This window comes from Argentina silus (genome assembly GCF_951799395.1).
Source record: "Argentina silus genome assembly, chromosome: 13".
Taxonomy (NCBI): Eukaryota; Metazoa; Chordata; class Actinopteri; order Argentiniformes; family Argentinidae; genus Argentina; species Argentina silus.
In genome coordinates, this window is record NC_139667.1 from 8,567,895 (window position 1) to 8,580,951 (window position 13,057).

The 13,057-nt window shown below is 45.7% G+C and overlaps 1 protein-coding gene across 1 annotated transcript; it reads left to right on the forward strand.

Annotated features, from left to right (window-relative positions):
• The first annotated feature begins 7,761 nt into the window (after positions 1-7,761).
• cldn11a (claudin 11a) lies at positions 7,762-10,262 on the forward strand. The gene is made up of 3 exons (XM_083683981.1): positions 7,762-8,205; positions 8,818-8,982; positions 9,837-10,262. Exons 1-3 carry the CDS (start codon positions 7,980-7,982, stop codon positions 10,094-10,096), a joined length of 651 nt encoding a protein of 216 aa, XP_083540107.1. The 5' UTR covers positions 7,762-7,979; the 3' UTR covers positions 10,097-10,262.
• The last annotated feature ends 2,795 nt before the right edge of the window (positions 10,263-13,057 follow it).

Here is a 13,057-nt window from a genome sequence, read left to right on the forward strand (position 1 = left end):
AGCTGTAGAGACGGAGGGGGGACGGAGGGGTGGGGTGGTGGGAGGGCGGGCGACGGCAATGCCAGGGGCTCTGAGACACTCTAACACTTATCGTTTGGCCAAATATAATCTCTGGTCACCGTGTGTGTCTGTGTCTGTGTGTGTGTCAGTGTCTGTGTGTGTGCGCGTGCGTATGTGTGTGCTTTCACGTGCATACGTGTGTGTGTGTGTGTGTGTGTGTGTGTGTGTGTGTGTGTGTTTATACCTGTACTGTAAAACCCACTTCCAGCTCTTCCCATCGTCTGCTTAAGTGGAGATAAGGGTAGGAGCCTCCAATACACCTCCAATTGACAAGACAATTAGCACTGAGGAATTGTCTTAATGTCAAAACATTTTGAATGTGTCACTACCATAGATGCTAGTGTGTCCACTGCATATTGACCATATATTTCTTCCTTAAGATTCACCCCAAGTGCTCTCCTCTTCTCCTCCATCAATCTCCTCTCACACTCCAACGCCCCCAGATCACACAGTAAATTAAGGGAGTCCTTGAGATTCCCTGATTCAGATGTTTCCCTGTGACCGCTCACGGTCTCTCACGGTCCCCCGCGGACACACGTCCCTGTCTGTCCATCTATCACTCTCCTCAAGACACCTCCTCTATCGCTCCACTGACACTAAATCATGCCAACAGCCCTCTGACAGAGAGAGGGAGGAAAAGAGTGGGAGAGAGAGGGAGAGGGAGGGAGAGAGAGAGAGAGAGGGAAAAGGAAAGAGAGAGAGAGAGAGAGAGAGAGGGAGAAGGAGAGAGAGGGGGAAAGAGATGGAAGGAGAGAGGGAAAAGGGGAGAAAGAGCCATTGAAGGAGAGAGCAAGAAAAGAAAGAGAGAGAGAAAGAAAAAAAGAGAGAATATGAAGCCAATACTCATTCCAGCCCAGCCCAATCCCAGCCCCTCTGACCCCGCCCCTCCAAGTCCTCAGTCATTCCTCTCCTCTACGGAGTGAGTGACAGCCTGCCATGATGTAAAGACATGGACTCGAATAAGTCATCTGTCTCTCCTCTCACTGACAAATGTCAAACTGACTTTCATATGAAATGATGCCGCGCTGAGTGATGTTTATAGCCAGGAGCCGCTTCAGTAGTGTGATGATATGTGTGGCCGCAGATGAAGGGACAGGAGATTGCTCTTTTATGAGATTAATTAAATCCAGGCCTCAGTGAAGTGGTTGAGTTTTAAGACCAACTGCTGCAGGATAGGGGAAGGGGAAGGGGAAGGTATGTGTGTGATTGACCAGTAATCTGGAGGTTAGAATCTCAAAACTCTGTTCCTCTCCTATGAAAAGTACACTCAGACGGTAATCGCTGGCGTGAAGGAAGAAAGTGGAGCATTAATCAATGTATTGCCTGTGAAAGTAAGACCACAGAACAGTGAAAGGATGAAATGTAAAATGGCTGCCGATAGCTACGCCATGACAGTGTTGTATGATGCTCTGTTATAGCTCACTGACTAGCTGACTGGCAGGACACACACATTGAGGGAGGGCATCACTGAGCACACACGCACACGCACGCACACACACATACACACACACACACACACACACACACACACACACACACACACATCAGTAAATAGGGAAAACAGGGTGAAGTCTCCATGTTGAAATTGGTTTTCTCCAGAGAGAGAGAGAGAAAGAGAGAGAGAGAGAGAGAGAGAGAGAGAGAGAGAGAGAGAGAGAGAGAGGAGATGGGGGGTGGAAAGCACGGTGAGATAGGGGGTTCATGCATTTCAATGGTTAAGCTTATATAACGTGGGGCGGAAAGGAAAGTCAGAAAGTGAGAGAATGAAAACTGGGTATAAATGCCAAAAGTGGGAGAGGAATAGACACAAGGAGGAGTTAAGTCAAGTCAAGTCACCATGGTTTAGTAATGAGAGACAGAGAGGGAGGGTCTAGGGGTGGCAGTAAAACACACACACACACAACACACACACACACACACACACACACACACACACACCCACACACACACACACACACACACACACACACCCAGACAACTCTTCACTGTTTGACAGAGCCGGCTTTTCTGTCCCTGCCTGTGGCTTCTTTTTAAAAGTACGGTTTTATCCTAGCTGCAGCTCTGACAGGCTAACAGCAAGAGAATCAATGGCTGACAGAGGCCAGACTGAAACCATTGAGAGAAAGGCTGCGGAGAGGGGAGGGAGAGTTTTAGCATAAACAATGGGAGACGTGAGACTGAAGCTTTGACATATCCCTGCTCCTGTGGCTGTCATCCAGCCTCCTGATGCCAGAGGAGTTAGTGAGATATGGACCAGGGGTGATTTTCCCCAGAACTTCCCAGCGAAAGTAATACTTCATCTCTTTTGACAATCCAGGCCCACACCTCCTATAGACAAGCAGAGTCCTTCTTTGAATGCATTTTGTTAGTTCATGCACAGAAGATTTACCAGAAAACATTGATTTGACAATTGTTATTCTCTTGCGGCTTTGCGGCAGGGTTGTTGGGAGAAATTAAGGACTACTTAAGCTACGAAGCTTTCGGGAAACTGACTCCAGGTCCGTGGTCTCCAATCCTGGTCTGGGAGAGATAGAGGAGGGATACAGGTGTTACTGGCGGGGTTTGAACCCCGGGTCTCCCACATGGAAGACACAAGCATTTTCCATTAAGCCAAGAGGACATACTCAAAGTCCAAAGGTCGACACTTGAGTTTCCGTGTCTTAGGCAGTGATTACAAGTGACCTCTGCTACTCAGGCTTTTGTTCCAGCACAGCACTAACAACACACCTGATTCAACTCATCATGATTCTGATGCAGGTGGAGGTAGAAATCGGAGGACAGGCTCATCGTAATGCATGGAAGGGAATGAGGAATGGTATCAAACACGTGTGATTTGATACCGTTCCTCATTCTGTTCCATGCATTCCGTTCCATGCATTACAATGAGCCTGTCCTCCGATTTCTACCTCCACCAGCCTCCACTGGTTCTGATGATTGATTACCTGAGGACCTTCACCCCTCCAACCCATCTCCTCCACTTCCCTTACTGACACTGCATGTGAGAGTGAAATGTCTGCCTATAACTCAGAGACACACACTGTGACTCTGCTCGTTCAGTAATGTAATCCTCTGGTTCAGATGTGGCCCAATGCCAGACTCAGACCAGCACTGCAGAACCCTGCTGATGATATACGAGTTGGTGACACTCCCCCCCCCCCCCCCCCCCCCCCCCTCTCTCTCTCTCTCTCTCTCTCTCACTCTCTCTCTCTCTCTTACATTTGATAATGCACAGCGGAACCATGTAAAAAAAGTGAGTCCGATTATGTATGTAATAGTACTGCTGAGGAAGGATGGAAGGAGCAAGGAGGAGGCTTTTAGCTTGAGACAGTGGTGGTAGCGGAATGAACATCGCCCTGTCAGTCTGTCTGGATGTTCACAAACAAGTAAACAAGAGGCTCTGAATGAACTATCCCAGGGTAACCTTAACCCCCCCCCCTCTCTCTCTCTCTCTCTCTCTTTCTCTCCCTCGCTCCTTCGTTTGAGGGCTGTTGGGGTGATTTAGTGGCAGTGGAGAGCTAGAGGTGTCTAGAGAACACAGTGTGTCACTTTTTTTGGTGAATGTAATTATTTGCTCCCACTGTTTATGTTTCTGTGTGTCTGCAAGCTTTGTTCTAGGTAAAGTATACCCAGAGTAGGAGGGCATTGTGTACCCTGATCAATGTTGTTTGTTTGCAAGTTCGGCCATATACACACAACACACAAAGCAAAGATGGAGGGCATGTACTTGGACACACCATATCACTGTTCAAGTCATTGGTTGTGGCTAGGGTTTCTCTAGAATATTAATTCTGACTGGAACCTTGGCATGGTTCAAAGACATTTGGTGCTGTAAAGTGTCAAAAATAGATAGCAGTTATTTTTATTTTATTTTTTTTAAATATGTTTTTAGGGCATTTCTGCTTTATTGGGATAGAGACAGTAGAGATTGACAGGAAGGATGGGAGAGAGAGGAGGGATGACATGCAAGATAGATCAAGGGTCGGAATCCAACCAGGAACCTTGCGATTATGTGGTATGCGCATTAGTGTGCTACGCCACTAAGTGCCCCTGCAGTTTTTTTGTTTTAGTTTTTTTTGGGGGGGGGGCAATTTTGTATTCATGTTCAGTATTTCACGTTCTTTGTTGATTACCACAGTAGTGGTGAAAAAGAGCTCTTAAAAGTATCTCTCTCTCTCTCTCTCTCTCTCTCTCTCTCTCTCTCTCTCTCTCTCTCTCTCTCTCTCTCTCTCTCTCTCTCTCTCTCTCTCTCTCCTACATTAGATAATGCACAACTATGTAAAGAACGACCGATTATTTTATTCTAGGTGACATTAGGGGGGAAAAAAAGGAGGCAGGGATTCTAAAGAGGAGGATGATGAGGAGTCTAATTCAAGCACTTAAGAGACGTGAATGTTAATACATCAGACAGAGCGAGAGATGGAATGTATGGATGTTCCACAGAGGGGCCAGCAGTTAAACGGTTTCTCTGGAAGATAGTGGGATGAAATATAGATCATTTCAAATATAGTAATAAGAGAGATAGTGGCATAACATAATGAAAAGAATATATATGATGATAACGATAATGAAATGAAATACCATTACTATGATAGAGATTCTGAGATATAAATGATTATATGAATACGTAACTGTCTAGAACATTGTTATTATAACTGATAATAACTGTCTGAATGACCAGGACTGTCCTGCATAAAACATAAAGCATAAAGGGTCAGTTCACCCAAAATCACAAGTGGAGCCCTAGAAAGTAGTGTATGGATCCATATAGAGCCAAGCTTAGCACTAGCATAGCTTAGCATTGTTGTGGGCAAAACAATAGGTGACACCTGTTAGCATGCTCCAAGCACTTTGCTTAAATCACCAGCACAACTATTCTCCATGACGGAACAAAATATCCTCCATAAGGCTAGCTCATAATGAAAAACATACTCCTCGTATCCCCCGCCTCAACCCCTCAGCTAAACTTAATGCGTAAATCTCATTGGTGACATTTTATGAACTGGTTGAGAAAAACAGATGTTATATTGACTGTGAGTGTTAAACTCACATGAATATGTTTCTAACATATTACTCCTGGAGGATCTGACTGAGGCATATATCACTCGCTTCATCTCCGACACCTCCGCTCTCTCTCTCTCTCTCTAATTCTCCCACTAAGCCATATGGAGAGAGACGTGTGGGAGAGACGTGTTCCCCTCTCCCTCTCCTGCAGAGTGAGGGGGCTGTGCGTTCTAACAGTTAGCAGAAATAGTAGTGATGTATCATGTGGGATCACTAACAGGATTTGGTTTGTGATTTATTGATGCTAATCGCTAACATAGTTAGTGGTGATAGATGGCTGCTAGCTGCATCACGGAGACACAGTGCAGATCAGACACAAATCAAGCGAAGAAGGATCCCACTGCTGCAGCCTGCTCCATCTGCTCTCTCTGGTGGCGTTAGAGTGAGGAGACATCACTCTAGACTCGGGTACAGGCCTGGCCTCACACAGGGGCTGGGAACAGCACTTGTGGCTTTACCATTGGATACTCACCTGGGAAGACATCATTCTGGTTTAGAGTCCTGGGCTGAGGGCCTCAGATAGCGGAGGTCGTTTAGAATCACGCTCTCGGATGAGGTAGCCCTGCCTGAGACATGTGAATCTCAAGTGTCGCCCCTCGGACCTTGAAGATGTCCTAATGGTAGATGCTTGTGTCTTCCATGCGGGAGACCCGGGCTCGAACCCCGCCCGTGACTCACACAGGCCTGGGGACAGCACTGGGTGACTTTGCCTTAGGAAGCTCTGCTGTGAATGACCTCACATGAGTGAATGTCTTGACACAGGCCTCATGGCCCACTTGGGAGCATAGGGCTTCTACCATATGGCCTCCAGAAGGTGCCCTTCCTCCAGCCCCATCTAATCGCTCACTCTCTGAAGGGCAACACCAGTGAACCCAGTAGTCTTAGTTAGTTCTGATGTACTGGTCTGTGGATCCCGGCCACTACTCACGATCACAGGCACTCTGATAAAGTGACAACTACTGTACACTGTCACCCTGCAGGAAGGATGGGAGTCACTTTGTTATGCTTCCTTCTTGCCCTTTTCTCCTGATTTAAAGACCCCCCCCCCACCCCATCCCTCGCTCAGCTCAGATCAGACCCCCCCCCCCCAACACCCCAGGAGAGCTCAAATCCCATCATCCCTCGCTGTCAGCGTGGCGTTCCGATCCCGCTTTCATTAGCATAATATTCCCATTCCCATGCCGCCTCACTCCTCCCGCATCAGACAAACTGCTCAGGGAATTATGGGAAGATCTCTCTCATACTCTTTCTCTCTCTCGCTCTCTCTCGCCCACTCTTTCTCTCTCTCTCACAGCATCTGTCGTTCTCTTCCCCGTCCTCTCCGTGGAAGAATGACTACTCCACTAAATGAATGAGTGAGTGAGTGAGACAAGAGGGAGAGACAGAGCAGAACACAGTGTTTACACGCCTGGGGGGCTCCATACACTTATCTGCTGCATAAGTGTTTTCCTGCATCAGGTCAAACTGCAGAGGTGAGAACAAGCCAGGAGCCTATTGTATGTAGCAGAGGTGGTTTGGAATCATGCTCTCGTGATGAGGTACAGTATAGCCCTGTCTGAGACATGTAAACTCAAGTGTCGCCCTCGGACCTTGAGGATGTCCTCTGGGCCTAATGGTAGATGCTTAGGTAATCCATGTGAAAGACACAGGTTCGAACCCCGTCCGTCACACCGATGTCATCTAAGACACATTTGGGGAATTGGTTCAGACTGTGCAAGGGATGACAATGTCCCATCTAGTGGCGAGGCATCGTCCCTCCCTTGAAGTGAACACTGAGCTACGTGACATGACTGGGTTGGTGTAAGCTTTGTGGTAGAATTATTCAACTATTCAAATCCCACTTCAAGGAGGCTAGGATGCACATTTGAAATCTAATTGAGTAAGACCAGTGTTCCCCCTGACACCTGATGCCAGAGGTAGTCAGAAGACACCGCCTGCTGGTCACATGAAGAACTGATTTATTTTACCTCAAGTGGATGTGAGAGAAAAGTGTGGGATCTGGCATCTACAGTTGATCCAAAACTACAAAAAAATAGAGTTGAAATAGGAGATAAACGTATGTCAATGCACATTTGAACAGCCTTAGAGAACGGCCTATCATTGAGAGTTGACAGAGCATGTAGGGAGCATATGTTGAGTCGTCTGCAGCTGTCACACCATCTACGGCCAGTAGATGGCGACAACGTTTTAAGAACAAGTTCCCAGACAAAGCCTTATGGGAGGCTGAGAGGGAGTTATGGAATTAATAAACCGAAATTCTCAATTTCCTAACATTTTAGATAACAACATTTTGTATACTGACAACTCACTTTTCACACCCACATTTTCACTAAACTGTTTAATACATTAATGCAAGGATGACGACATAGGATTCGTCAGGTAGAAAGACCAAGAGAGAGGGGGTGGTGGGGAGAGAGAGAGAGAGAAAGAGAGAGAGAGAGAGAGAGAGAGAGAGAGAGAGAGAGAGAGAGAGAGAGAGAGAGAGAGAGAGAGAGAGAGAGTGCATTTTTCATTTTTGACTCCAACAATCCGATTGGCTAAAAGTTTGTAGATTTTTTTCTAGAAGTTTCCCTTTCCCCCCTATAAAGTCCATGATGATGTGCAAATCCCATTCTTTTTAAGTTGAGTGCGCTCCCACTTGATGGATCTACAATAAATTCAAAGGAAATTGACATGTGGCTTGGATTAATGATTGTGGAATATTCGCATTAAAATCGATGCAATTTCATTCATACAAATTCAACACAGTATTTGACTGTATCATCGTCTAATCGTCTCTATCGACGTTGATCATCTTGTGCGTTTTTCCTATTTTGGCGGCATTCTAAGTGAGGACTACTTTACGCACCGTCGGCGCAATGGCAAACGCCTGTCTCCAAATGAGCGGTTTTCTCATCAGTTTTATCGGCTGGGTGGGGATCCTGATCGCTACAGCCACCAATGACTGGGTGGTGACATGTAAATACGGCATGAACACCTGTAAGAAGATGGATGAACTGGGAGCCAAGGGACTGTGGGCTGATTGCGTCATCTCTACCGCCCTGTACCACTGCTCATCACTCACACAGATACTGGAACTGCCAGGTAAACTGCACTGTAGGCTACTACCGTGTACTGCATGTCATGCAGCATAACCAACTCAGATGCTGGACTTGACAGGTGACCATACCGAACTAAAAACTCTGCCATTGATATCACTACTGGACCGGCCAGGTTCACTACACAACACTACACTCAACTTCACTGCACTATGCCTAAGCTATATTCTCTACCAAAATTCAAAAAAGTGTAATATGTTCATTCAGTGATCAGTAGATACAATCTCTTTATTTCAATGTAATGACATTAAGCCCCCAGCAAGGCTTCTATTGTCAATACTTCGGCTTACATTTGCCAGTTTTGTAAATTAACAGAAGAAAAAAACAACAAACCTCAAATGGTTTTTAAAGCTCCATAGCCAGTCTACCTTTGTGTGGGTTAGATGCTTATGGTTTTACATGTAGAATCAATACTAATATTGTGCTCCATTCTACATATACATGAATGTATATGTAGATTATTAGTAGGTAGGTACCGCAGTCCTCCTCACATTGTGTCTATTGAAGGGTTAATATAGACTGGGATCTGATATGTTCAGATATGTTCTTTGAAATATGAAATGACAACATTTCTCTATGAATCCATGTGTGTCTGCAGCATACATCCAGACGTCGCGGGCGTTGATGATCACGGGTTCCATCCTGGGTCTCCCTGCAGTGGGACTGGTTCTCATGTCCATGCCTTGCATCAACCTGGGGAACGAGCCAGAGAGCTCCAAGAACAAGCGCTCTGTACTGGGGGGCGTGCTCATACTCCTCGTAGGTAAGAGACCGGATTCCAAAGACATTCAAAACACCACAGTAGAAAATGAAACCGATATGGGCAGTTAATCATGGGTTCAGACGGCAGACCTTGCTTTGCTTTTTCCTACAGTCAGACTCATCACAGACACAGGACACAGACAGGAATATTCACCCCCTCCCTCTTCCCATCCATCCCTCCACCCCTCCATCCCTCCACCCACCCAAACCTCAAGTCACCTAGCCGTAAACCCCCCCCCCCCCCCCCCCCCCAACCACCCTTATGAAGTGTTGAGAGTAGAGGATGCATTATACAAACCTCTTCCTCCCTAAAGTCCACACGTCAGCCCAGAGGCCAACACATACACACACACACACACACACACACACACACACACACACACACACACACACACACACACACAAAAGCGCATCCAACCCTTCCCCCAGACCCCCGTGCACACATTCCTCCCCTCCTACCTTGTCCACTCCACACCCTGTCTATTTTTGTTCCAAGTGGAAAAAGCTTCCCTCTCTTTTATAAATAACAGGCCTTTTACTGCTATAGTAGGTTTTCCAAAATCGTTGTCTGTCTGGCTGAACATGAATAGTGTCTGAAAATAATATCATAGAAGGGATAATCTGCTGTCTTATTTCTCTCTCTCTCTCCGTGACGAATCATGTCTAGAATGTGAAAATGTACAGCATGTGTTTGTGTTCATAATATCTCTAGTCTCCGTCTTCCGCTAGCTCTGTTTGATATTGTACTGAATCAACAGTGTGTTTTCCTATGGGAGCCCCCCAAGAGTAGGGGCTTATACAGTATATGTATATACAGCATTTAACTCTAATCTGTCTCTCTCTCTCTCTCCAAAGCTATGTGTGGGATCGTATCCACAGTGTGGTTCCCTATCGGAGCCCACCAGGAGCAGGGGTTGATGTCGTTCGGTTTCTCTCTCTACGCCGGCTGGTTGGGGGCTGCCCTCTCTCTGCTGGGGGGCTGTCTCATCACCTGCTGCTCCACAGAGAGCAGCCGACCCTACCAGGACAACAACCGCTTCTACTACTCCAAGCAAGGGGGGCCCAACCCCCCGCCCGCGTCCACCACCAACCATGCCAAGAGTGCCCACGTCTGAAAGAGAGAGAGAGAGAAAGAAAGAGAAGGAGAGAGAGGGATTCGTGCCAGGAGAGGCAACCCAGCCTTAGGCATCTAACACTTCAACTCCTCCACTACTCTAGCCCTTGCTCTCCAACTCTCCACACACACACACACACACACACACACACACACACACACACACACACACACACACACACACACACACACACACACACACACACACAGTATTTTTGGTGGCTCACTTCCAGTTACTTAATGATGGATTTGTTTTGTACAGTTGCGCTCATCTCCCAGCATCCTCCTTGGCAGAGGGGCGGGGCACAGACTCACGGGCATCAGAACTAGTGCGTCCTGAGAAATCCAAGGGTCCTACGCATTGTCCCAGCATTTATGAAGGACTGACTTTAAAGATTTCATATTTTACTTCTGTTTTACTATATAACTGTGGCTGAAACTAACCTTTTGATAGATACAATGTCATGAATTTTGTTTTAGTTTTTGTTTACCATGGATGTATGAGCATTTCAAATTTAAAAAAAAGTTATTTTTTACAGAATCATATGTGTGGATATGATGACAATCGGATCAAACTGTAACGGCAACACTTCACTCAATCTCTCTAAAAGCAGTTATTTCTGTTTCACTGACTTATTTGTTTCAGCTTATCAGTTACTGTGTGTCTCTGTATGAAGCGTTAGTTCTGTCTATTTAGCCACAGTATAAATACTGTTGTCTATAGACATAGATATAGTGTATTTGGCAAGCTACCCCTCTACATTCGACAGTAAGTTGGCACCAAATGTTCCATATATTCAGGTTAGCATTCTTGGCAGAACAGTCTAATGCCAACATGGCGGCCATTAAAACTCAGAAAACTCGGAATCTCAAACTTCGTTGGCTGAGTTGTGCATATTGTGAGCTCTGGGTTTGGACTGCTGTCAACATGGAGGCGGTATTATATCATTATCCTCCACCTTCCACATACCGAACCAAACTGTACAGTTCCTCTCTCTCTTTTGTTCTAAAAATGATTCTTTTAAAAAAAACATTTCCACCACTGTAGTGTTACTCTTGGTTATTTATTATGATATGTGTTCCATTTATGTGCTGTTGTTTGATTTCCTGAAATAAAGAGAAAAAAAAACCATTTTGCAAAAAGAAATGCCTTTTTGGTCTTCAGTGTCTCTTTATGTTCCTTCCATTGTTAAATGCTATATGCTAAATGCTATAACCCAGTCAGTCCCTGACCATCTCCCTCCCTCTTTCTATCTTGGCAGGGGCATTACCACTGGTACTCAAATTTGACCCAAAAAGCCAGGAAGTGTGTGTGGTCAGTGTATGTTTGTGTGTGTGTGTGTGTATGTGTGTGTGTATGTTTGTGTGTGTGTGTGTGTGTGTGTATGTGTGTGTGTGTGTGTGTGTGTGTGTGTGTGTGTATGTGTGTGTGTGTGTGTGTGTGTGTGTGTGTATGTGTGTGTGTGTGTGTGTGTGTGTGTGTGTGTGTGTGTGTGTGTAATCTCCCTGTGGTCCATCTGGCCCTAAGACCTGTCTGTTACCATTCTGAGGACATAGCCTGATGACGTGGATGTGTGTGTACTGTATGTGTGTCTATTTTTCAGGGCAGTGGCACAGCCGGAAACACTGTCTGCTGCAGCCCGTGCGTGCGTGCGTGCGTGCGTGCGTGCATGTGAGCGAATGTGTGTTTCTGTGTGTGTGTGTGTGTGTGTGTGTGTGTGTGTGTGTGTGTGTGTGTGTTCGTGCGTGCTCATGTGAACAATGAAATACCACCCAGAGCACTGCTACCAATGTGTCAGATCTGTGCTGTGCCAGAATGACCTTGTGCTGGATATATCAGAACAGAAGGGTCTGTTCCCAGGTAATGAGCTATTACACTTTGTCCTGCCTCCTCCTCCTCCCTACCCAAACTGTCCCTTCTCTACTCCGTCGTGTGTGTGTGTGTGTGCGTGTGTGTGTGATAATGCATATGTGTACTGTGTGTGCGTGTGTCTGTGTGTGTGTGTGTGTGTGTGTGTGTGTGTGTGTGTGTGTTTCTTTTTCTCCTGTGAAATGTGATGATGGTGTGATGTTATTCTAGGCAATCAGCCACCTCACCCACAGGAGGCATGGGAGTGTTCTGCAGAACCAAGCTGTCCTCTATGATTGGAATACACATTTTTAGAGGAATAATCTATACTGTTTTGGAGATGGAATCTTCAAAGTGAGTTGAGTTCAGTGTGTGTGTGTGTGTGTGTGTGTGTGTGTCTGTGTGTGTGTGTCTGTGTGCGGTGTGTGCACGCGTGCATGTGCGTAAGTGCGTGCGTGCCTATGCGTGCGTGCGTGTGTAACTGTGCGTGTGTGAGTATGTGTGTGTGTGTGTGTGTTTCAATGCGATAACACAGACCATTTGGTATTTGCAATAAATAACTTTTATTGTTGCATGGAGGCAATATCAACAACTCAGCAAAAAAGAGTGCACCCAGGAGCAAAAACCACACATGGAGGAAACCATTAAAAAAAAACATCAACATAAAAACCCAAATACATTATACAACGTTATACCAAAATATACAGAAGAGAAAACGAATATCTAACTTGTGAGGGAAGCCAATCTCAACATGTCTGACATTGACTGGACAGACCACCACAGCAGGGGACACAGCACATAAAGAACATGGCACGCCTTCTCCGCGACAAAATTAAACAAATCGCAGCTGACTTTAAAAGCAATAGCGGCACCATTTGTTTTAAGTTTGTTATTTTTGTAGAATTGTAATAAAATAGTAATTTTTTTGTTTGCTTTTACATTTAAATGAGTTTATCCTCTTGGTCTAAACCTTCTAACTTCCTACAGTAGACTAGAATAAATGAAATCCTTCAAAGAAAAGAAAAAGGTTTTTCAACTGAGCCTTATCGTTCTAGAGTGACTGTTGTCGTCAAAAATATAGGCATTCACTGTTTCTCCCAGGCCTCCTTCTGA